Genomic DNA, 25,318 nt, shown 5'->3' on the forward strand with positions numbered 1-25,318 from the left:
GCATTCAGATTCATAGTTTGCCCACTGTGAATTTAGGAACAGGTAGGAAAGCAAAACCAGCTGAGAAAAGGACATGTTTGGGTTGGTTCAAAGCAATATCACCTGGAAAACTGGTATAGTTAGCTGAGCTTTTAGCAATACTACCTGATGCAGGGTTAGTGGGTTCCTAAGCATGGATGTACAGTTTCAGATATGAACACGTTAATTAAATGCATTAAAGAACACAATCTTAGTAACCCTATCATTGCTGGAATACAGGTGCTGAGGACCAGCAAGGTAGTAGCTAATGAACATTTATATTATAGTGTTATACATATTTAGATGTCTTTAATATGCTGAATCTTGTAGGTGCCACAGGAATGATAGCCTGTTAGTACAAAGAGTCACTGTTTAAAATAGTCCCTGGGAATTTAGAAAATAACTATTTCTGGGCTACTGCATATTTGAACTGAAAATTTAGCATAGTTCTCTGTTTTCTAATAAAAATATAAAGAAGCAATGATTAGAACATGGAGAGCTTTCTGGATTGGCCACTACTGTACTAAAGTCAATTAACTTTTTCAGTGCCTCAATTTATCCATTGGAAAAATAATGATTATATAACGTCACTTACATGGAGTGAGTCTTAATTTGAAAGGTGCTACTGAAGTGGGAAAAGTAACTTGTAGCCATATGTTCTCTATCTAGTGTGAGAAATGCAGTGCAGCTTTATATATAATATGCTCTCTGCCAAACTTGAATGGATGCTGTGATTGCTCAATTATTACAGGGTCCCTGTACCCCGATGAGTCCTCAGAGGATCATAAGAAGGATGATGCTGTTCCACCAGGAGGAAATTATACATATACTTGGACTATCCCTGAAGATCATAGCCCAATGGCTGATGACCCAACTTGCTTGACCTGGGTCTACCACTCTCACATTGATGCACCAAAGGACATAGCTTCTGGGTTGATTGGGCCTTTACTGACATGCAAAGAAGGTAAAACCTCAGGGAAAAGACAGCTTAGAGTTACTGCTTCACACAGATACTGGAGATTTTACAGTGACCTCAGTTATGGTAAGGCAAGCAGTGATGCTTTGTTGGACAGCTCTCTAGTTCCTGTGGAATTTACATGTAATCTGAGATAGTTCTTGTATTCTAGATTTATTCTGATTATTAAAGTTGTATTTATTTCTTTGTGGCTAAGAAGTTTAGTACATTAGCTTTTCATTTCTGGGGATCAGTCGAAATGCGCGCGAGAGAGAGAGAGAAAGAGAGAGAGAGAGAGTGTGTGAGAGAGAAAATATACTTTAAACTCCACAAGATTTTAGCAACAGTGACAATACTATTGACAGATCCAGGACTGCTATAAATCAGAAGTGAGATGCATTGGAATTTAGGAATGGACTAATAGAGAGTACTGCAGGTCTAGGGTGAGGTGCATTGGTAGAACTCAGTGAGAGTCTGGGTTGGAATAGCAGGGAGAGCAGGAATCTCAGGCTGTTGGTGAATTAACAGAACTCATCTCATTAAATACATTGACAGATCTTGGCTTTGCAGTGGGAGCCACTAATCCTCTGTCTTGCCCTAGGAGCTCTGACTGGCACATCTCAAAGACGTCATGATGTGGACCTTGATTTTTTTCTCATGTTCAGTGTGATTGATGAGAACCTGAGCTGGCACCTGGAAGAGAACATTGCATTGTTCTGCACAGATCCAGAATCTGTTGATAAGGAAAATGAGGAGTTCCAAGAAAGTAACAGAATGCATGGTGGGTGCCTCCTTTAACCACCTGCTGTTTTTTCCTAGTCATTCTAGACCTGGGCAGCTCCTTCCCTGATACCCTGAAGTACAGTCTAATCTGAGGTATGTAGGGATGGTTTGAGAAGCTGAGACCATGTGCTAAAAGCTGTCCTATCACAGGGGCAGCTACACCAACACAATCAAAACAAGTATCATTTGGTTAGGGTTTTGGCTTTTCTCTTCAGTGCACATGTGGACATTAATCTGAGTTCCAGAATAAGATCCATGTTAGAAAATGATTTGTGGAAGCGCTGTGAGCTCACCAGGATTAAGCAGAATGGAAAGGTGTGGTGTTGAGACCTGTTTTCTGAATGTCCTGTGTTTCTGTAATGGGACCTGCAGAATGGACTGTGAACCCTTCCTCCACCTGCTTCCTGATCTCTGCTTCTGATTCACTTGTTTTTACAGCTATTAATGGTTATGTGTATGGGAACCTGCCTGAGCTGACAATGTGTGCTGGAGATCACGTGGCATGGCACCTCTTTGGGATGGGCAGTGAGACGGATGTTCACACAGCCTTCTTCCATGGACAGACACTCACCATCAGAGGCCACCGATCTGATGTGGCCAGCCTCTTCCCAGCCACTTTTGTGACAGCTGACATGATTCCACGTAACACTGGGAGGTGGCTTCTGAGCTGTCAGAACAACAATCACTTGCAAGGTAAGGCAGAGCCTGGAATCTGTCCTGCACCCTGTGGCCTCCATTCACTTCCCCACTGTGTTCCCGGGATGAAGCAGAACTGCCTTGTGGGCAATGCCCCATGGTAAAAGGGTTCCCCTTGCAGTGTAAGCAAAGGTTTGATCTGATGGCTCCCCCTATACTTTAATATTCAGGTGCATCTTACAGAGATTATAGATGCCAGATGTGACATTCTATCTTGCTTAGCGCTGAATATCAGAGAACTGGAGCAGCCAATGGTGCTGCAGAAGGCACTTGATATCAAAGTGGAGCTCTGCATTCTGGGACATGCAGTCTCTTCAGATTGTAGTTTCTCCAGACTTTACCTGTATGGTATGCATAGTAGGGATGTTAAATTTAGATTAATTGGCTAATCGAATAGTCGATGCAATTTACATTGACTATTTGATTAGTTGATAAGGGCGCCTCCACCTTTGAAGTGTTGTGGGAAGCACACAGCCAGTGGGAGACTCAAACAGTCCCCTGCTGGCCCCGTGCTCCCCGCGGAGTTTCAAAGCAGCAGCGCCACATGGAGCCTGGGGTCAGCGGGGGACTCCCCCCTGACCTCAGGCTGCATGCGGTGTTTCAAAGTGGCAGTGCCATGTGGAGCCCAGGGTCTGGCCCCAGGCTCCATGCGGCACTGCCGCTTTGAAGCATCCCCTCCTCTTCCCACCCCCACCTCCCTTGCTGCCCCTTTCTGATAGAGGCAGCAAGTGTGGGGATCAAATAGCTGATTACTGTGTCGACTATCCGATAAGCATTTGCTTATCAGATGGTCGACTAGTTGACTAGTTGTTCATATCCCTAACCCATGGGGGTGGCTGAGGGCTCTTTTTGTCCACCGACCACCCTAATGCAGTATCCTGTATTTATAGTAGGAACCTCTGCTTGCTGGAAAAGAAACTCTATGGGAAGAAATTGCCTAAACACTTGCTCCCAGCCATGCACAATTTGAGAATTTCTGCACAATTTGGGCTCAGGGATTTGTGCCAAGAGAATGGGTCATGCAGTGTGGAAATAGGTCCCCTGTCTATCCTCCATTCAGATTGGCAGACAGGAGTTAAGTGTGCGATACCTTTTCCCATATTTCTTGGCCAGCTGGAATGAAGGCGCTCTATGAAGTCAGACAGTGTTCACAGAAAACTCCAGCGTCCTCCCTGAAAGGCAGAGTCCGGAGATACTACATAGCTGCAAAGGAAGTACAGTGGAATTATGGACCCTCAGGGTTTGACCGGAGCACGGGGAAAAGTCTGCAGGAGCCAGGCAGGTAAGAAGATTTTTGCATGCAAGTCACTGTTCAAAATTCTGTAACCATTGCCAGGAATAGGTCGCTGACAGAAACACTCTCAAGGAAATTTGGAACGCCTTTTTCAATGGAATGATTTAACATGTGATTCATGGAACATGCGTTCACAAAGACTCCAGGTGTCCTGGCATCTTGGATGGTTGAGGGATGCATCAGTTGCCTCCGTTCCATCTCTGCTCACTGTACGTGATTTAGCAAGAAGCCTGCGGGGTTGACAGAAGAATGTAGTTACAATTTAAAAAGCAAGTCTTGTGGCAGGCACAAGGTGGCATAAATGCACTACAGATTTGCATTTGCTTCCATCTAGCCTTGCTACATGAAATCTAGCAGCAAATGCAGAGCAATTGAAACAGCTTAAATAATACTTAGCAAGTAAAGCAGGGGCAAGCAAAATACATCCGGCAGCCTGCAGCCTGTGTCCGGCCTGCCAAGCTTTTGGATCCAGCCTGTGGCCCACTGGGATCCTCAAGGAGGCTCCCTGCTTGCTGCAGCCCCAGGCCACTCAAAATGCCAGTTGCGGGGGCCCTATGTCCCTACATGCCACAAACCCCTTGTGGGGGCTGAGGGAGACTGCGTGCTGCCCCTACCTGAAGTACAATCAGCACCACTCCCATTGGCCGGTTTGGGTGAGGGGGACATGGTGCAGAGCAGCACGTAGCCTCAGCAGCAAGCTACTTTGAATGGCCTGAGGGTCCCGCTGGGCTGCTGGTCAGGAACTGCCTAGGTAAGCACCTCCAGCCTGCATCTGATACCCCACCCCCTCCTACATCCCAACTCCCTGCCCCACGTCACCACTGCCTCCTGTGCCAGGTCACCATCCAAACCCTCTGCGCCTTCCACTCCAGGTTATAACTTTCTCCCAGACCCTGCATCCCCTCCTATTCCCCTTCCCAAGGCCAGAATCGTTTCCTGCACCCATACCCCCTCCCTGAACCTGCACTCTCTTCTGCATCCCAATCCCTTGCCCCAAGTCATCAACTAAATCTTCTGCACCCCTCCCCCATGTCAGAATCCAATCGTGCACTCATGCCTCCTCTGGAACCTGCACCCCAATCCCTTGCCCCAGGTCACAACCTCCTCCTTCCCCCAAACTCCCTCAGGCCCCACACCCTCTCCTGAACCTCAGTCCCCAGTCCTCTACTCCAAGCTCCCTTCTGCACACAACCTCTGTCTCAGACCCTGCACTAGAGAAGTGCAGCCCTTGACCACTTACCAAAATCTTGGAGTGGCCCTCCCATCAAAAATTATTGCTCAACCCTGATGTAAAGGGTGTTTTTTAAATTTTCAGGACACTGTAAATAGAAACTAATGAAATCTCACACCCATCCCTCGGACGTGATAAATGTTATGCTCGTTTTATCTAAGGGAAAAACTTGAAATTCACAGAGGTTAAGTGATTTGTCAACACGTCACACAGTGACTCAAGAATCCCTGGCTCTATGCTCTCTCCACTAGACTGTGCTGCTTCTCCTGTGAGGCACATTTTGGAATGGGGGAAAGGGGCAGGAGAGAAGGAATTTGTTTTTTGTTTCTTTTAGGATTGGGATTGTCACTATCCAAAGAATCCCAATTCTCATAGTGCTTTCCTAAGACCTCCAGGGAAAGTGGTATTGAAGTGTGTTGATTCAGTAGAGGGCATCCTTCCCTCTGAATCAGTACTGCAGTTTCATTTTGATACACTATTCTGTACATCTTGCACCTCAGCTGTTGTATGGAACTGTTGTTTAACTGTTAAACAGCATCCAAGTTCCATCACAGACTTGGCTGCATTTCTGGGGGCATCAGGTGATCTCTGCATAGTCTGCATATGAGTTTGTAAAGGGCATTGTCACACTTCTGGATGAAAAGTGCTACTTAACGACATTACTCTTTGTGACACGTCTGGGTTTTCAAAATCAGAGGTTCAGACTGAATTTGAAGGGCTTCAGAGCTGAGAGCTGCTGCTGTCACTGCCTTCATGAGGCAGGAGAGTTTGACATTTTATAAAAGGACATGAAATTTGTTCTCTGTGTTTAGTTCTGCGGAGCAGTTCTTCAAATCTGGCCCTGGGCGGATCGGGGGAACCTACTGGAAGGCCAAGTATGTGGAATATACTGATGCCTCTTTCCGGGTAGAAAAACAGCAGTCAGAAGAAGAGATGCATCTTGGGATACTTGGTAGGAATTATCTGGTGACATAAATACTCTTACAGCTTCTAATCTAGACTAATCTACCAGCACAAGAAATACTGATTGGTTGGCACTGTCCCATAATTCCTAGTAATAACAATTTTTGTGGTAGAGGTGCTTTCTGCATGACATTACACTTCAGTTGTTTCACGCATGGGAGACTTATTATGGTGGAAGGGAGGAGATGCTTGTGACGGGGGGACCCAGTATTGTTCTGCCACAGCAATCTTTGGAAGCTACTAAGGGGCAAGGAACATCTTGTACCCGTATCTCTGTCTGACCCAACCACAGCAAAGAGCTCATCTGATTGAGCTTCTAACTCAGGGGTGGGCAATAATTTTTGATGGGGAACCACTCCAAGATTTTGGAAAGAGGTCAAGGGCCACTGTCTTCCATGGTATTAATGGAGGAGATGTGGGGTCTGGGATAGGTATGTTAAATATCGGTTAATTGAATAGTTGATTAACCTCATGAATTCTTATTGGTTACTTGACTATTCTATAATCCCTGGGGGTGAGGCCGGCAGCCAGTGCACCTCAGCGCCACTTCTGAGGAGACCCTTCCACTCCTCCCTGCTGCCTCTGATTCAAAGACAAGAGCATGGGGTGCCAGGCGGGAGCTGGTTCACGAGGGGAGCCAGTTTAAAAACCAGCTACCTGTGCCGACTGGCTGCCTGTTGCCACACGCTGCTGCTTCTGACAAAGAGGCAGCAGTATGGGGTGGCAGCAGCTGCTGTCTGGAGGGGATCTGAGTTCCAACTTGCGCTGAGTCCAGAAGCTGAGGCAGGCTGCCTGACAGCCTGGCTCCTAATACATTTTAAATGCAGAGCCACAGCAGGGGTAGGTCCTGCACCTAGCACAAGCTGGGACTGAACCAGGTTGCTGGCTAGCCTGCTAACAAATTTACCAGTGGGGGGAGGGAGGGAAGGAGTGTAGTCTATAGCTTTAACCTATAAGCTTTTGCTTATTGGTTAATTAGGTTAATTGACTACACTACTACATCCCGAGTCTGAGAGGGTATGTCTACACTACCACCCTAGTTCGAACTAGAGTGGTAATGTAGTCAACCGAAGTTGCAAATGAAGCCCAGAATTTGAATTTCCCGGGCTTCATTTGCATGTTGCCGGGCGCCGCCATTTTTAAATATCTGCTAGTTCGGACTCCTGGAACAAGGAGTACAGGTAGTTCGGAATAGGAAGCCTAGTCCGAACTACCTAGTTCGTGCCGCATGTAGCCGCGGGGCACAGAGTCCGAACTAGTGGACATTTAAAAATTGTGGTGCCCAGCAACATGCAAATGAAGCCTGGGAAATTCAAATCCCGGGCTTCATTTGCAACTCCGGTTGACTACATTACCACCCTAGTTCGAACTAGGGTGGTAGTGTAGACATACCCAGATGGAAGTTGGGTGCAGAAGGGAGCTTGGGGTAAGGAGTATGTCTGGATATGGGTGACAGGAGAGGGATCAGGTGATGATTACCTGTTTTGTTCCTTCCCTCTGGGGCATCTAGTATTGGCCACTGTTGGAAGACAGGATACTGGGCTAGATGGACCGCTGGTCTGACCCAGTATGGCCATTCTTATGTTCTAAGGGATTGGGGTCCAGGAGGGATATGGAGTCGGGGAGGGAGTTTGGGTGAAGAAGGCCATTGTGACCTAGGGCAAAGGACTAGGGTGAAGGGTTTTGGGATGTGACGTAGGTTAGGAGGGGATTTTGATCTCAAGCAGGAGATTGGGGTGCCAGATCATGGAGGGGTATGGGTGCATGTAGAATAGCAGGACAGGAGTGTGGGGCAGAGCGTTGGAGAAGGGAGGGCCTGGGGTGCCAGGGGCAGGCTTTGGCCAGAGTCTTACTAGCCAGCAGCCAAACCAGCCTGCCTGCCTGCAGAGCTAGTGGCTTGCAGAGCTTAAAGCTTTTCTGCCTGCTCAGCCATGTGCTTGAGTGAGTAACTGAGCAGGAGGGAAAGGGGGGTGGTGCTTCCTGGCTGCCTGTTATTGAAACAAGCAGCTCCCACTGGCCAGTTTCTAGCCAGAACCGGCCAATTGGATTGTGCTGGGGGTGGAAGCAATGTCTGAATCTTCCCCCCCTCCTCTCCGGACTCATAAAGAGAAAGCACCCCACAGGCACATTTCTGAGCGGTGTGTGGGGCAAGCAAGGGAGCACTGCCTGGGGCTCCCCACTGTCTCCACTGGCCAGATCTGGTGGCTTGGTGGGCTGCATGTGGCCCACAAGCCATATTTTGTCCAGGCCTGTTCTAACCGATTTTGTGCTTCTAACTGCATCTTCAGGACACAATGCAAACCTCACTTTCTGTTTGGAAACTTCTTCTAAGGAGGAGCTGGCAGCACTCTTTGCGGTCAGATACTGAGGAGACACAAGGAGTGGGACTAGCAAATGAATCATTCATGGAGGGGCACAACATATATTCCTTTGAATAATTTTAGTGACACCTATAATTTGAGGATTTGATGCCTAAATAATACTCAGGTGAGAGACACAACAGGAATGTGACAGAGCAGTAGAGTGGTTTAGATTAGACATATTAATAGATCGATTAGTCTGGCTGATTGGGGATAGTTTTCATAGCAGCTGTTAGGGAGTGGTCCAAGGAGACAAAGGGCCTGATCCCTACTGTCCCACTAAAATCACTGGAGCTTTGATCATTGATTTAAAAGTAGGATCAGGAGTTGTGAGTAGGAATAGGACAGAAATCAGGAAGGGGAGTTTTCACTGCACCAGCTAAGGAGTAAGGGGTAGCTTTCCTTCTCTCTCCCATGTAATCACAATCTTTAGGGCCCATAGTAATCTCTTCACTGAATATTATCAGTCAAATGTCAAGCTATTTTATGTTTAAACATGCTCTTTCTCCCACTCCCCCACCTAGCCACCTGTCTGCCTGAGAAGCTAGCATGGCCAAAACCAGGCAGCTGGCAGTTCTTCTAGGCCCATTATTATTAACTGTCTGTTGCTATGGTCTCTGGGTAGAAGATAGCCATTGATGGCCTGCTTTGTCCAGTTATCTTGGAAATCACTCCATTACCTGTGTTCTCTCTGTCTCTCCAGGTCCAGTGATAAAAGCGGAAGTAGGAGACACTATCTGGGTGACATTTGCAAACAAAGCCTCTTGGCCCTTCAGTATGCAGCCCCATGGTGTGCTTTATGGAAAGGAGTGGGAAGGAACGCTGGATCACGATGGTTTGTTACTCTCAGCCCACCCCTTCTGTCTAAACGGAGGCAGTGACAACCCTGTGGTGTGGTTGCACAGTCTGCAGCTAACCCCATTGGGTGGTGGGGGATGCTTGGCTTGCTTACTGTGAGAAGTAGGGATGATGATTCAGTAGGAGATGCTCTTCCATTTGACCACATTGGGGTACGTTGGGGGAGAGATGAAATCATAGCGCAGGCCATTTTTAATGACTAAAAATCCTGCAATGCTTTTTCAAGAAAAGAGATTTATATCCTTGGTCACACTATTTTGGGTAGCTTTATTCAACCTACCAAACTTCTCCAGAGGATTTATTGGGCTATATTTCAATATTTCATGCCCTCAGGTCCACCTCTGTCATGACACCGATAAAAAATTTGGCTACACATATATGTCCAATTATATGCAAATATACCTGACTCTATTTCTGAGCTATATAATGGCTGCCTCATTCTACCCCAGGTGGCTACCCTTTGATATTAGTGAAATGAATGACTGTAGCAGATGACACAAAGTGCTGCCGAGCTTGCAGAAGGAGCTGTATACATGAATATAGATCAGCATTTTGTGTTTTAAAGGTGTGTCGTGGAACGGGGCTTCAGTTGAGCCTCTCCATAACTTCACATACCACTGGACTGTACCAGAGTACGTTGGACCCACAGCCAATGACCCTCCTTGCCTGACCCGGATGTACTCATCTGCAGTAAATCCCATGCGCGATACCAATTCCGGCTTAGTAGGCCCTCTGGTGATCTGCAGACCTGGGACTCTGAGCGCCTCCAACAAGCAGGTACAGACAGCAGACTCAGCACTCCCACTGCAGTGTTCAGGCTCGTTGTCTTGTGGTAAAGAATGAAATGGAGAAAGGAGACCCCAATAAAACCATGGTGCCTGGAATGTAATTAAAATATACAGGTGGAGGGACGTGCACAGATTAGAATAAAAGCATCAAGGCAGGGTATGGGTGCTGCCTCAACCATGCCAGTATCATGCATCAGAATCTTATGGGAGATGCCTAAGACACTGGGTTTCTGAGATCTTGGACTAATCTTTGGCTAATCTGGTCCGGAAGCTTAATTTAAGGGAAAGGGAAGCCTTTTGCATTTAGGTAGATTTTGTCAAAATATTGAGCCAGATTCATCCTTGGTGTGACACTATATTGACAATTATAGGATTACTTGGGAATACGTCTGTCCCAATATTTGTAGGGCACACTGCCCTATTCCCCCCCCCCCTTCTTCCTAATGAAAGGTGTGCAAAAAATTCACCACAAAACTGAAAATACTGAAAATAATTTTAATTTTAATGCTAAATTGAAGACAGCCCTGTTTTTGCTACAGGTGTCTGCATTTTTTGCTCAAAAACGGAACATTCTGAGATACATATATAGCTAGGTTCTATTCTAAACTCAGCCTGTATTGAGAACTCAAATGAAGGGATGATTTTACCACAGAAAAAGCACATAAAAATGATGGTGTTCTGTAGGCTTTTGTGATGGGGAGATAAGTGAAATCTTAGTACTGACTAACACTTCCCCTTGGAATTTAATGAAGAAATGTTCATCACTTTTGCACAGATGTTGCCAAGGTATTACAATGAGCACGCAAGGAAACAGGAAGCGCCAATAAGCATTGACGTAACAGGTCCACATATGAACATATGGGGGCAGCAGACAACACAACTAGCTGCAGGATTATGAATATATTGTAATGTGGATTGGGGAGCTGCTGGTGATTCTGCAAAGCAGCTGCTTTTAAAAGCCTCCTTGAAAATCCTGCTTTCTGGATCAAAATGATGTGGATAAACTAGATAAGAGTGCAGAAGAGAGCAATAAGACAGGGGCAGGAGAGTTTGATTTTGAGGAAAGATTAAACTATGTATAACTAGGCAGGTGGAGGAGAGGTTATGATAAATGATTTACAGGTATTTGAGGGTGTAAATAAATCCTAGGGACAAATAATTAAGAGAGCTCCAAAGTAGTATTAATAAGGGGAGAAAACCGAGTAAATGGAAATTGTGACTAAATATCAGGAAAGTGCTCCCAACAGGGAAACATATTAGTGTCTGGAGCAGGTTCTTCAAAGGAAGTAGCGGAAGTTTCATTGCTTCTGTCAGTTCAAACTGAACAAAGCTTTCAAAGCTTGATGGTCGGAAATCATCCTGGATTCAGATCTCGTATGAGGTGGGCATGGGGGGTGCCCAGCTGCAGACCCAGCACACTGGGGAGTGTTCTGATTCCGACAGAGTGCCCAGCACCTACCTGAACCTATGGATTTTGGGAGAAGGAGAGAAAGACTTGTCATTCTGGGCCAAAATCTGATCCTTTTAAGCACTCTTCAGCACATATGGTCCCAGTGCTGCTCTGGGTCTACTTGTAAAGTAAGTGACATTCAGCATGAGTAAAGAGATCAGACAGGTCTGCTGACTGGTGGAGGGGAGGCAAAGGAGGCCTCAGGGCCTGGCCAGTCAAAGCGTCCTGGGACTCCTGGCCGCCATCACTGTTGCTGCACCCAGAGCCCTGGACCCTTTAAATCACCCCTAGAGCACCAGTTCTGAGGGAAAGGATGCCACGCTCTGTGTGACATGGAGGACTGGCTGCCCTGGCCCTGCCCTTTGCACCTGAGGCTCTGCCCCTTCCAGGAATGTGGAGCTGCCCCCCTCCTCCCCTTGCCGAGGAGCCCATGGAGGCTAATGGCTCCCCTGAGATCAGAAATTGGCCCCCTCAGAGGTGGAAGTGACCAGCTTAAGAAACAAAAACACAGAACTTGCCATCATGCAAGCAGCCTGTGCTTTAACAGTGAATGGGTGAGCTGCATGTTTTAAAAATGAATGACCATTATTGTGATTATTGTTGTAGAAAGGGATCGACAAGGAATTTTACCTCCTGTTCAGTGTTTTTGATGAGAACCTCAGCTGGTATTTACCTATAAATATAAAATACTATTTAAGGATGGAAAAGGCTTCTGTGAAAAAGGATGAAGGCTTCAAGGCGTCCAATAGGATGCATGGTATGGTGCTGTGCTTTCTTTTATGCAGAATTATGAGGTTTGGGTCTAGAACTGTGAGGTGTGGATCCATCTTTAACTCAAACCTGATCCTAAAAACTCTGGAATAGCTAATTACTGCTGTGGCATGTAAGGGTCCAGGCCGGTACGCAGAAGGGGTGTGAATGCACAAGTAAGTGTGCTCTGGCTGGCTGGGGAAAGGCAGGAGTGGCACGTTGCCCGAGTTCCCTCCCCCATGGTTCAGCAGGCTGGGGGAAGGCTGGCGCTGATCTGCCCCCTGCAGGAACAAGTCCGGGGCTGGGCCTCGCTCCTGGAGAGAGAGAGGGAATCAGCCCCAGCCTTCTCCTGGCCGACTGGAGCATGGAGGAGGAAGCTCGGGTAGCACACCCTCCTGCCTTCCCCCGGCTGGTGGTTTGTATAGAGCTGCTCCCTAAAGGACTGTGCTACTAAGAGAGAATTTAGGGATACTGTGCATGCTCAGTAGCTCTGCTGAAGCCCCTGCCCTTCCTATGTGTACATTTCTGCCAGCTACATTTTATAGGACGTTAAAAAGGGGAAAAGGGAGCTAAACAGAGGAGGGGGTGAAAATTAACTGGCAGGGGGTGAAGCAGCTGCATGCAGGGTTAGAACTGATGCCGGAGGCAAAATCAGGGCTGGTGGAGGGAGCGGGAGCTGGTAAGCTCGGCTGCTGGAGCAACACACAAAGCAAAGTCCCAGCACAGACAGGGCAGAAAGTAACTGCTACCAGCTGCATAGTCCTACAGGGAGCAGTTCTATACAAAGAACAGTATGTAACTGTAGGGTTGTGCTACTGTTGGTAGCAATATCTTACAGGAGCATTTTCCTACAATTGTAGGAATCAGGAACCGCTACCAGTAGCACAGTCCTACAGGGAGCAGCCCTGCACAAACAACTGGCTAGAGCATGCTTACACTGGGGACCATAGGGGGTTCATTTGCACCCTTGTGGTCCACATTTACAAAAAAAGCACCTCCCCCAACAGAAATTCCTATGTATGAGGCTGGGGTCGCAGGGACAGGTGCCATAGGAAGGGAGAGAAAGGTCAGGTGGATTTGGGAATTAAATTTCTGATTTTCATCAGAAGGTACCTCTTTTGAAAATTATCTACATAGAAATGTCTTGGAGAATGGGTGATGAGACATGAGGCACTGTTGTGCCCCAGTGTCACGGGGTGACTTGGTCACGTCCTCAAGCCCCCTCTCTCTGCCTCCATGGTCCTATACCACCCCGACCTGCCCCTCCTAGTCAGGCGTGTGTTTCCTAACCGATTCGCTCCTATGGTTATCCCAAGTGGACTGTGAGGGGGGCCCGGGCCCGCCCTCTCTCCAGGCCCCAGCCCAGGGCCCTAAGGTCAGGGAAAATATCCGCTTTCCCCCCATCTGGCTGATGGGGCTACCTACCGCAACTCATCAGCCCGCAGGCAATCCAATTACGCCCGCCCTGGGCTACTTCCTCAATCCCGCTCACCCTGGTGTTCCATACGTTCCTTGCTGGGAGTCCGGACTCTCCTCCTCTGGGTCCCCCACCACCCTTCCCCATCCGAAGGCCCCAGCCACCCTTATAATGCCAAGGGCGCCACTCTCCTCCTCCCGGGGCTCGACCGTTCCCCTCCCCAGTACACCTGCACTGGCGTCTTTTACCTTTGCTCCTCCCCCGCCCCCGCGGGCTCCACCCCTGACAACCTCACCGGTGTCAGCGTTCACTTGCACCGGCGCCTCCCCCGGCGAATCAGCTGGGACGCCAGCCAAGCTGCTGACTGTGCAGCGCATTCCTGCTGCCGCCGCAACCTCCCCTGCCCGCTCACCGGCCGCACGGCGTGCACCTGATGCCGCCGTGGTGTCCCCGGTGGCGTGGGGCACCAGTTCGTCTTCCTCTGGCTCCCGGAGGGGGCCTAAGGTAGTGCGGGGTTGCGTCACCCCATCACACCCAGTCCATGATTCAAGTAAATACCGGGAGTGAATTGCTGGTGAGCTATAATGAGGAATACCCAGCAATATGCAATTCCCATATGAAATGAATTGGAGGTATGTGTACAGAGATGACTTCCTGGCTAGTGTGTAACTAGTTGGTATTAATTCTTTTCTGTTGCAGCGATTAATGGATTTATGTTCTATAACTTGCCCAAGCTGGAAGTATGTAAAGGGGACACTGTGTCCTGGCACTTTCTGGGTCTGGGCAGCGAAACAGATGTGCATGGAGCAGCATTCCAGGGAAACACCATTCAGATGAATGGGATGAGGAGAGTTGCAACCAATCTATTCCCTCACACTGTTGCTACCACTCTCATGCAGCCTGACCATGAAGGTAAATGCCTGCCCAGCTGATTGGGCATCAGAGAAGTTCTCTCAAATGTTGGTATGTGTTTTCTCATGCTGATTTGTCTAAAAGTGATGTCACAGTTGCAGAGTGAACTGCACTTTAAAACCCCTTTCACTTCCTCTTGAGTGCATCCCTCAAAGGACAGCACTGGCTTCCTGTGCTTTACTTGGGGTGGAACTTCCCAGCCATACCACTCACAAAGTAGAACTGTAGGCTGTAGCGCTCATTTTCCCAACTGTGTTAACCTGACACCCAAGTGGTTTTGACACTTGGGCAGCCTGTGACAAATAAGTTTGCAGTGACATAGAAGGACCTTGAAAACAGAGTACTGATTTGCCAGAGGGAACACTGCATTTTGGACAATGACTTTAAAAAAAACAGGTCCTGTATGTATCATGTCATACCAAGGTTAGTATCTCTAGTCACAGCATGGGTAGGTCCTGTTTATTCCAGACCTCCGCTCTGAATCTGAGAGTTTGTTGTAATCCCTGGAGACCTTCTCACTCTGTCAATCCTTCCTCTCCCTCCCTTTCTGCAGGATGAATCATTTAACTGGCCAGTGTCTTTTGATCTGTCTTGATTCATGCCTGGGAAAACAGCTGTGTAACATTGTGGGCACAGGTACCTCCTTTACAGCCAATTATTGGCTGGTGTGTTAGTAATTTGGTTGGTGTGTGTTTGCTTGGATGTTCCTTATCTAGGCTATTGTTTTGCTTTCCTGCTTTCATCCTCTAACAAGAACTCTTAAGCTCACTCCCATAGCAAGGAACACATTATAAACACAGACAGAGGTATGCACCATATTCATAAGAAAGAATGCAGCTATTTACCAGTTCATCTCACATGGTGAGGCAATGACTTGCTTGGATGTTTAGAGCTGATCTTTTTGTTTGTGCTTCTCTTAGGCACTTTTGAGATCTACTGTCAGACTAGCAACCATTACCAGTCTGGGATGAAGGAGCATTACTCTGTTACAAAGTGTGGCAAAGGGGCATCTGCTCCTGACCCCCAATATAAGGAGGTACGGACACACTACATCATGGCACAAGAGGTGGAGTGGGACTATTCACCAGATCGCAGCTGGGAGCTGGAACGCCACAGCAGCTCTGAGCAAGAAAGGTAAAAATGGATCTTGGGGAAGCCTGTGTAAAACCCATGAATACATTACAACAGGGAAGTGGCGAGCCAACCTTCTGCTGATTGGATGGCCACTGGCTGCCCATGCCATGGTATGGCAGACAGCCCTCATCGGGGGTTTCAGGACAAATTATCCTCTTTAATCCAAATGTTGGCAGCGTTTTTCCTCCCTGAATGCTGTAGCTCCTTGAAAATCTATATGTGAGAGGGAAATTCAGGGTATGTCTACAGTACAGAGGGTTTCTTTTTAAAAAAAAACAGCCGTTTTTCCGAAAAAACTTCAATTACATTCACATTGCAATCGCGTTCTTTCGAAAGAAAATCGAACGAACAGAGGGGTTTTTCCTGCACTGGTAATCCTCTTTCTACGAGGAAGAAGCCTTTTTGCAAAAGAGCTCTTTTGGAAAAAGGTGTGTGGATGGGGAAGAGGGAGTTCTTTCGGAAGAAGAGGAAAAAGCAGAGGTGCCCTGGTGGTCACTCCGTCCATAGTAATCACAGTTTAAATGCGAGATAGTGTCTATTCAGTGTGGATGCTATCTTTTGAAAAAGCGGATCGATTTTTCGATGCGCTTTGGCAGTGTGGACGCTCTTTTGGAAGAAGTTTTTTTGGAAGATCTCTTCTGGAAAAGCTTCTTCTGAAAGAAGCCTGCAGTCTAGATGTTGCCTCAGTCTCTGTGGCCCATTTTCAATACTAGCTGCCCTCTAGTGCCAGCTGAGGTGGTGGCTTTTTTTTTTTTTTTGGATGCAGACCTGTGTCCACTTCCAAATAGACTGACTTTCCCCTACCCCCATCCGTAAGCCAGTGAGCAGCCATCCTTCATATGGAGTGAGGTAACTTTGATCGCTGTATTCCAGAGACAGAGTCTAATGGGTGGCTTGGAAGTGTGTGGCTCTGTGTCCTTTTACCAGCTTCCAGGGCCATTCACCTCTCTCAGCTGGCATAACAGGAAACTGGGGATTCTTCAGAGAGGAATCCAGTTTGGTTAATGAACCCTCTGCCGAGAATGAAATGCTGTGTCTTTAATATGAAACAGAGCAGTGATAACGTAACATGGCATTTGCACTTCTCAGCTATGGCAACCAATTTCTGAGCAATGAGAACGGACTCCTGGGCTCCAAGTACAAGAAGGCAATTTACAGGGAATACACTGATGGGACATTCAGAATACCCAAGAACAGGACCGGCGATGAGGAGCATTTAGGGATATTGGGTAAGCCATTATTTGTGGGGTGCATCTTTCACTCGGACAGGACTGGATCTTGGTCCTAAGGATGAACCAAGGAACTAGGACTTGGAAGAACTGAGTTTGACTCCAGCTCTGCCTCCGCATGGATGTGTGACTATGGCCAAGTCAGTTCTCACATCTCCCCCTCCACTCTACCTTCATAAAGCACGTTGAGAGCTCTGGATGGAAATCTCCAAGTGTGAAAGAAACCCCTGTGTGCAGCATCATTAAAAGAAAGCCCTAGGCACCCTGGCGCAGAGGAGCACTCTGTTGGTTCTCATGAGAATCCAAGAAGGCAACAGCTCCACTGCCTCACTCCAGGATAGTTCAATACAGCACAGGCAACACGAGGCAGCCCATCCAAAGATCAGGCTATGCCTGTGAGCAGTCAGTTTCTGACCATTTCAGTGTCAGGTCACCAGAGCATTTGGGATTGTAGGTGGATGATGATGATGTATCATCTACATTATGGTAGTGCCCAGCTATCAGGAGTGGGTCCCATTGTGCTGGTTGCTGTGCTCATAGCAAGTCATATTCCCTGCCCTGAAGAGATCACAATCAGAGTTTTCAGGATCATTTTCAATGTGGGTTTAACTGTGATTCATTACTTTGGGGAAGGGGAGGATGGAGATGGAGACGAAGAAGTCACCACACCCCCCCTCATTAAAGTGATATCCATAATGAGACTCTCTTTTGGCCATTGAAAGAAGCTGCACTCACAGTGTGATCTTCCTGTCTCAAGGTCCTTTTATCTGGGCAGAAGTTGGAGATGTTCTCAACATTGTGTTTAAGAACAATGCTACACAACCCTACTCCATTCATGCCCATGGGGTACTGGAAAGGAATAATGGACAGGTGGAAGCAGCAAAGCCTGGTGAGTCCGTGGTCACCTATTCATTGCGTGGGGTGACTTTTGTACATAAGCAAAGACAACTCAGCCCAATAAAAAGACTCAGCGAGGGAGGTAGAAGTTATTCTGGTGTGTTTGTGTGAATGTGATAGGCAATTGGAGCGGACTAGAAACTGGCCGTTTGTTTGCAGTGTGTTTTTATTGTTCATTGAATGTGCTGGCTTGGCAGCACTACAGAGTAACGTCCTCTTTATCCACAGAGGACAGACACCCTGGGTACAGGCAATGCAACCTGCCCCATCCCCCCACATTACTCATCACCAGTGCACTCCTAGCCTAAAGGGCTCCCCTCTAGAAATGAGAGGCAGAGGGACAGACTGCTCAGACGTGGAGCTTGATCCTGCACTCTGGCCACTTATTAGCATCAGTAAGGCCTGAATGGTCTGGGGAGAGTCTGATTATTAAGCCCCTTTAGGACTAGAAAGCTAATTAGCCCATCAAAAGGCAAGCCAGGGCTGTTCCTCTGCATGGGACAGGTCACTGGAAGGTCTTCAGGATCTCTCTTTGCCATTGCAGGGATTTGGCACATGGAGGGAACCCTGTACCAGCTATTCACATGCATATAGGTACATCTCAAGCAGGCCCCCAGTTGCAAGTGAGCAGAATGCTTCGCCCCTCCCCCCTTGTCCACAAACACTGACCACACTGAGACCTCCTTACGTGAAAAAGTCACCAGATAGTTGACAGTGTTTTAATCCCTCAATCAGCACATAGTAGGGTCTCCAACCTCTGATCTGTATCTCAACCCTCTAATCTCTTCTCTGAAAAAAGTGAGGCAGCTCTACTCCACAATTGACCTTTGTCGATCTCACTTGGCCTTCTCATTCTCTCCTGCTCTTTCAACTCAATTACAGCCTTCCTGAGCTCTTTTTAAACTACTTGTCTGTTAATGGGCTAATTAGTGCATTCCTTTCCTAGCCCCCGTGTGGCCTAATAATCATTAGACACAGCCCTAACCAATCAGGTCTTTGTTGGAGAACTTGATTGGTGCTAACAGTGACTAGAGTGCTGGTTCTGCATCTCTCAGCATTCGATCTCAGGGACGTTTAGTGTCCATCTCCTAGTCAGCGCTTGGCCTCACAGAGACTGCCAACGAGGTGACCAGCTCTGCCAGCAGGTAGAGGGAGGTGTTTTCCCACAAGTTGGAGGGCAGATTCTTTCCCACTCCCCATCACACTTTCGTAAAAGGATGAAAGAGTCTCTATTCTGTTGTTCACAATCAGGAAAAAAGGCTGCTATGTCCAGTGAGACTCCTATAATGTCACTCTTTGGTCAGGTAGTACCAGTACCATCTTTTTGCTCTGTGAGTGTACACCACCAAGGAGTCCTGCCCCACTGCTCATTGCTTCTACAGCACAAACAACAATAAATATTACTACCATCACTTTTCTTTGTCTCTCAGGTGACATTGTAACTTACCGCTGGGATGTTCCTGAAAGATCTGGTCCAGCACCAAATGATTCTGCCTGTGTTTCTTGGGTTTACTACTCCATGGTGGACCCTGTGAAGGTAAAACTTGGTTGGCATCTTAGACTAAAACAAGATAGAAATGGAAAAGCTCCAGAGCTTGTCTAGACAGTCTGCCAGAAAATAATTTACAGTGTTCCCTGTAAGATATATTTAGAATTTGATCCAGTTTAGAACGTAATAGTCCATGTGCTGGAACTTCTACCATTTCCTTTTGGGAGACAATTCAACAGGTGAATAGATCTTACTAGTGAGAATTTTATCTTTGACATTAAGCCTAAATTTTCACTTTCTTATCTTGTTCCTCATAAAATCATTCCTCCCTCTCCTAGGCATTAACACCCTTCAGATATTTATATAGTGTTATCACATTCCTCCCACCCCCAGTTATGGCTTTGCCTAGACAGACAGCTTAGAGCTTAATTTGGAAAGGCAGAATTCATTCAGAATTGGGCAACCTCGATAATTCAGGAAGCTTTGGACATTTATACCTTGTTATGGCATATGGATTTATTTAACAAAGAAAAAACAACGCCCCCTAAACTTCAGATAACATTAACTGAGAATCCTGCCTATAGAGTATCTCATTTAGCCACAGAAACCATTTGTGTTTTATTCCCAAACCTCGGTATTTGTGCAGTCAATTAAATGGAAAATATTGTATTATTTCACTAATATTGTGTCTGTTGATTTGCAAACCTTAAAGCACCTATCCTGGCCTTTGTTTGGGAGTTCAGGAAGCCCTCTTCAAATACCTTTCATTATCTGTGCAGAGGTCAGCTGCAGTTTCACTTTTTACTAGCATGCTCAGTCCTCCCAAGACAAATAATAGGGCAGGGAGGAGATAAGGCTGCTCTGTACTATGTGGCAGAACAGCTATGGAACAGATGCATGTATTTCTTAAGGGCTGGCTTAACGTCCCCTTTTACTGTCAGCAGGAGAGTGCAGCTTCAGGTTGCACCCAATGCACGACAGTAATTAACTACTAACATCTGGCCCTGCACTTGGAGTTTCTGTTAGCTAGTTCCAACAGGCTGTATTTCACAGGCAATGCTGATTATTCATTGGCTCGCAATGTACTTTATGGAGAGTACTGCAGGAAGCAGCAAACCAAGGTGCTGAATGGTAGTGGAGCTGCGTGCAGGAGGGAGGGAAGGTGAGTCCCCATTTCTGAACATCTCAGACTTTCTTCTCTTTCCTATTAGGATATGTACAGTGGCCTGATTGGCCCCCTAAAGGTCTGCCGTAAAGGGACACTGGGTTCTGACGGAAGGAGGAAGGGCATCAACAGGGAGTTTGCTCTCCTCTTCCTGGTTTTTGATGAAAATCTGTCCTGGTACCTGGAGGAAAATGTGAAAACGTACGCACAAGGGAATCAGAGCAAAATCAACCTGCAGGATGAAGAATTTGTGGAAAGCAACAAAATGCATGGTGCGCGGCCTTCACTTCACATATTTGACTGGCGCTGTCCTTGCCATTTGCAGGGTCTTAATCGACAAAGGTGCAGAGACAAGGAGAGTCAGTCCTCAATGTGCATCTTTTGGCCTCACGATCAGAATTAGAAATCCAGCCAGGAGCCATTTGCTTTTAGATTTTTAGGCATGATTTAGATTGCTGATTGAGTAAGGCACACTGAGCTTTGGCTGACAGAGGCGTAGTATACAAAGGCCTGATTCCTGGGAGGTGCTTCCTTTAGCGTTAGTGCTGCTCAGCACCACAGACATCCGGCCCTGTGTTGCTGTTATTACTCTGGCATTTATAAGGCCCCGGTCACAGTTGTAGCTAGCTGACAACTAATCATTACTATTGTCCAAGCAAAAGAGACAGAACAGAAAAGTTCAGCTACAGAGGTTCCTGGCTTCATACCCTGTGTCTCTCCAGCATTTACCATTTCCTATTGCCCTCAGTAGAGATTTCTTTGTGTACTACCTTGCTTTATTTTTTTGCTCTTTCATTGTTTTGGATCTTTATTTCACTTGTAGATAGGGTGCAGCTCTCGTTGTTGTGCTAATTGTGCAATGAAATCCCACCAAGTAGCCACTTGCAAGCCTGATTGAGCTTTGAAATATTGAACTTGCCTTGAAGGAAACTGTTTTGGTGCTGACATGGTGTGAGGGGCTTATCACTGGCAGAACAGGCACGTCTGCTTTCTCAACATGTTCTCTATTCCACAGCCATCAATGGGAAGATCTACGCAAACTTGCCTGGGCTGACTATGCTCCAAGGAGACTGGGTGAACTGGTACCTGCTTGGAATGGGCCAGGAGTTTGATGTTCACACTGTTCATTTTCATGCCGAGACCTTCACATACAAGGTGAGACTCCTGCTGATTGCAGAAACCAGCTGCAAGAGAAGGTTGGGGCTGGATATCGTTACATGACCTCCAGAGGTCTATTCCAGCCCTCGGAGTCTATGATTCTATGAGTCAATGACATTTGTTTGGCTCCTCCACTAACTTCAGGCAGTTGGATGTTCAGTTCAGGCCATCCTAGACTTTGTTGTGTTAGGGGAATGTGGAAAGTGTCTTTCTTCTCAGTCGAGGGCCGCTCACTTTTGTGTGGCCCCCAACTGAATTTCCTGTGGGTGAGTGGCCCCCAAGCTAAAAAAGGCCCCCCACTGCTACTCTAAAGATACATGAACCATTGCATGCTAACATCTCCTCTCCCTTTTTGACAGAATGGCAAGAGTTATAGGGCAGACGTTATGGATCTTTTCCCCGGGACCTTCGAAATGGTGGAGATGCTAGTTGGGAACCCTGGGACGTGGTTGCTTCATTGCCACGTGTCAGATCATATTCACGGTGGCATGGAAGCACTCTACAGAGTCTTACCCAAACCAGGTAGGGAGAGCAGCAGCCATTTCTATGCACCTATCTTCGTAAATAACTTACGTGTACGTCCAGATAATGATAACACTTAGTACTTAGCATGCTTCAAAGTGCTCTACACACAGTAATTAACTAATTAAAGAAATAAAATGCTCCTTGTTAACACCTCCCACCAGGTGGAGGGGGGACACCAGGGCAGGCCTCTGCTCAGAAAGGACACAACAAGCTCTGTCCTAAATCCCCCTGCAGGAGGAGGTTGAGTGCCAACCTTGTGCAACCTTGCCCCCCTCCACCTGGTGAGCACTGACCTATGGAGCCCTGGCTCCGGGTCCCTGCTGCCCCTTACTCCCAGTCCCTGCTTTTGTGCTGCCTGCCTCTTCCCGCCATGACCCTGCCCCCTTCTCGCTCATCAGTGTTCTCTTCCCCCTCCCCACCAGATGGTTTGTTGTACAGATGCAAGTAAAATCCGGATCACTGATTGCAGATCGGATGATGAGTTGAGCCTGGCGGAAGTGGATCGGATGCGGATTCACATTTTTGGATCCATGCAGGGCTCTATACATTGAAAGTGTTCTGATCTGATCACAAAATATGAGAAACTATTTTGTGATGAACAGTGCGTAAGGGCATCTTAAGAATATAAGAACGGCCATACGGGGTCAGACCAAAGGTCCATCCAGCCCAGTATCCTGTCTGCCAACAGTGGCCAATACCAGATGCCCCAAAAGGAGGGGACACAACAGATAATCCTCTGTTGATCCCTCCCGTCTCACCCACCTTTGGAGAAACAGAGGCTAGAGACACCATTCCTACCCATCCTGGCTAATAGCCATTAATAGACCTAACCTCCATGAATCTATCTAGCTCTTTTTTTAACCCTCTTAAAGTCCTAGCCTTCACCACTCCTCTGGCAAGGAGTTCCACAGGTTGACTGTGTGCTGAGTGAAGAAAAACTTACTTTTGTTTGTTTTAAACTTGCTGCCTATTAATTTCATTTGGTGACCCCTAGTTCTTATATTGTGGAAATATGTAAATAACTTTTCCTTATTTACTTTTCCCACACCATTCATGATTTTATAGATCTCTATCATATTCCCCTCTTAGTCTCCTCTTTTCTAAACTGAAAAGGCAAAGTCTTTAAAATCTTTCTTCATGTGGGACCCATTCCAAATCCCTAATCATTTTTGTTGACCTTTTCTGAACCCTTTCCAATGCCAATATATCTTTTTTGAGATGAAGTGACCACATCTGTACACAGTATTCAGGATGTGGGCGTACCATGGTTTTATATAGAGGCATTAAGATATTTTCTGTCTTATTCTCTATCCCATTTTAATGATTCCTAACATTCTGTTTGCTTTTTTGAGTGCCACTGCGCACATTGAGTGGATGTTTTCAGAGAACTATCCACAATGACTCCAAAATCGCTCTCTTGATTAGTTGTAGCTTAATTAGCCCCCATTATATTGTATGTATAGTTGGGATTATTTTTTCCAAAGTGCATTACTTTACATTTATCAACATTACATTTCATTTGCCATTTTCTTGCTGAAATCTTGTCATGCCCTTCCCTTCCACAGGAAGGACAGTGTATCCCATAGTAGTCTCATGAGCTCTATTTGGCTGGCTCTAATGCCTGAAATTAAATGAGACTTCAGAGTGCAAGAATGCTCAGATGGATGGATGGATGGATGTCTAGCAAGTGCTGAAAAATACTTTTCATTGGCCACTGTTAGAAGACAGGATAATGGGTTAGATGGACCATTGGTCTGACCCAGTATGACGATCCTTACATTCTTACAATTAATATTTGTTCTTGTTAGCTAAGTTCTTGCTCTAATTGTCCAAGTGGGGTGAAGCTGGGTAGATGCTGGTTTCCACTCTCTTCTACTAGCTTTTGTGCTGTAGGGCTAACTTATTAGCGTGCCTGGCATTCTACAGGGTTATGTAACAGAGTATATAAAGAGAGTTACTTCTTCAAAAGCACTTAACTGATTTAAGAATTTAACTCTCGTTGAAAGTCATTGGGATTTAACGTAAATTAGCTGATATAACCTGCAGGTTATACATGTTTTTACAACTCCCCCCCCCGCGGGATATACATGTCCGCGGGGTATACACGTTTATTTTTACTCACAAGCCTGCACTGTATTCTCCATTCCCCCTGCTGGCAGCTGGTATGTGCAATCACCATGAATTAGCATATAGAACCTGCGGGTTATACTCGTCAGTGAGTTATCTAAGACTTTTTTTACACAATCAGGAAAAGCCACAGGTTATACATGAGAGCGGGTTATATACGCTAATTCATGGTAGTCCCTAGATGCTATTGAAAATTGTACCTAGGATAGATAGTTTAGCTATAAACTCTGCATGGATTGCTTTTCTCATGTGGAGCATAACAATTTATCATTAAATTTTCATTCTCTTTCAGAGCCAGTGCCCATGAGCTTAGAGCCAAAAGGAGGTATGATTTGCATTACACTGCTGAAAAAAACTCATACATTGTGTGTTGGGAATACAGGCAGTCCCCGACTTACGTGGATCCGACTTACCTCGGATTCCTAGATACGAACGGGGTGAGGCAACTCCCGCACATGCGCAGCAGCATTCCCGGGGCTCACTCACCTGGGTCCTAGGATCCTCCTCCTCCTCGGGCCGGCTCCGACTGGGGTCCCGCAGAGCTGCCGGGCAGAGGAAAAGTGCCTCCCCACACCCGCTGCCCCCTCCCCTGAGCAACAGGCTGCCGAACAGACAAAAGCAGCCTCTCTGCCCCTCCTCCCCTCTATACATGCCGGGCTCCCGGAGCCCAGCAGCGTCCCCGGGGCTCGCTCACCTGGGTCCTAGAATCCACCTCCTCCTCCTCTTCGGCCGGCTCCAACTGGCCTCTGCCTGCAGCAGCTGGTCACAGGGACAGGGATCCCGCAGAGCTGCCGGGCAGAGGAAAAGTGCCTCCCCACGCCCGCTGCCCCCCCCCCCCGCGGCCTCGCATCCTGCACGCCTCCCCCCTCCCCCCCTGCCAGCAACAGGCTGCCCCCTCCCCTGAGCAACAGGCTGCCGAACAGCAGACAAAAGCAGCCTCTCCGCCCCTCCTCCCCCTATACATGCTGGGCTCCCTGGGCAAACAAAGACTCCACCAAAACAAACAAAGTGCTGGCCTCATTGTGTTAGCAAAAAAAGGACCCTCCTCCTAGAACCCTGGGTGGTGTGTGGAAATAAAGCTATTAGCTCAAAGCATGGTGCAGAGCTGTTTGGTATTTG

General features: G+C 47.1%; 1 protein-coding gene and 1 long non-coding RNA gene across 6 annotated transcripts in view; one reads left to right on the forward strand and one right to left on the reverse strand.

The window, feature by feature from the left end:
• HEPH (hephaestin) overlaps positions 1-25,318 on the forward strand; it is a 35,669-nt gene that overhangs the window by 4,384 nt on the left and 5,967 nt on the right. Inside the window, exons 3-19 of the mRNA XM_006136134.5 lie at positions 770-982; positions 1,575-1,754; positions 2,195-2,449; positions 3,566-3,734; positions 5,790-5,929; positions 9,004-9,135; positions 9,724-9,935; positions 12,003-12,153; positions 14,263-14,475; positions 15,396-15,609; positions 16,699-16,838; positions 17,596-17,727; positions 19,166-19,272; positions 20,436-20,661; positions 21,405-21,544; positions 21,907-22,069; positions 24,492-24,524. Of these exons, the coding sequence (XP_006136196.3) occupies positions 770-982; positions 1,575-1,754; positions 2,195-2,449; positions 3,566-3,734; positions 5,790-5,929; positions 9,004-9,135; positions 9,724-9,935; positions 12,003-12,153; positions 14,263-14,475; positions 15,396-15,609; positions 16,699-16,838; positions 17,596-17,727; positions 19,166-19,272; positions 20,436-20,661; positions 21,405-21,544; positions 21,907-22,069; positions 24,492-24,524 (2,820 nt within the window). The remainder of the gene's footprint in view (positions 1-769; positions 983-1,574; positions 1,755-2,194; positions 2,450-3,565; positions 3,735-5,789; positions 5,930-9,003; positions 9,136-9,723; positions 9,936-12,002; positions 12,154-14,262; positions 14,476-15,395; positions 15,610-16,698; positions 16,839-17,595; positions 17,728-19,165; positions 19,273-20,435; positions 20,662-21,404; positions 21,545-21,906; positions 22,070-24,491; positions 24,525-25,318) is intronic.
• LOC102460308 (uncharacterized) lies at positions 3,708-25,016 on the reverse strand. Of its 5 annotated transcripts, none has more exons than XR_012906884.2 (3): positions 24,894-25,016; positions 19,183-19,264; positions 3,708-3,976 (listed from the first exon to the last, which is right to left on the reverse strand). It is a non-coding gene; the product is annotated as an uncharacterized LOC102460308 (long non-coding RNA). The 5 variants fall into 5 exon arrangements; XR_016350562.1 differs by lacking the exon at positions 24,894-25,016 and adding an exon at positions 24,686-24,800; XR_016350563.1 differs by lacking the exon at positions 3,708-3,976 and adding an exon at positions 9,829-9,984.

This window comes from Pelodiscus sinensis, chromosome 13, assembly GCF_052426305.1.
Source record: "Pelodiscus sinensis isolate ZL-2025 chromosome 13, ASM5242630v1, whole genome shotgun sequence".
NCBI lineage: Eukaryota > Metazoa > Chordata > Testudines > Trionychidae > Pelodiscus > Pelodiscus sinensis.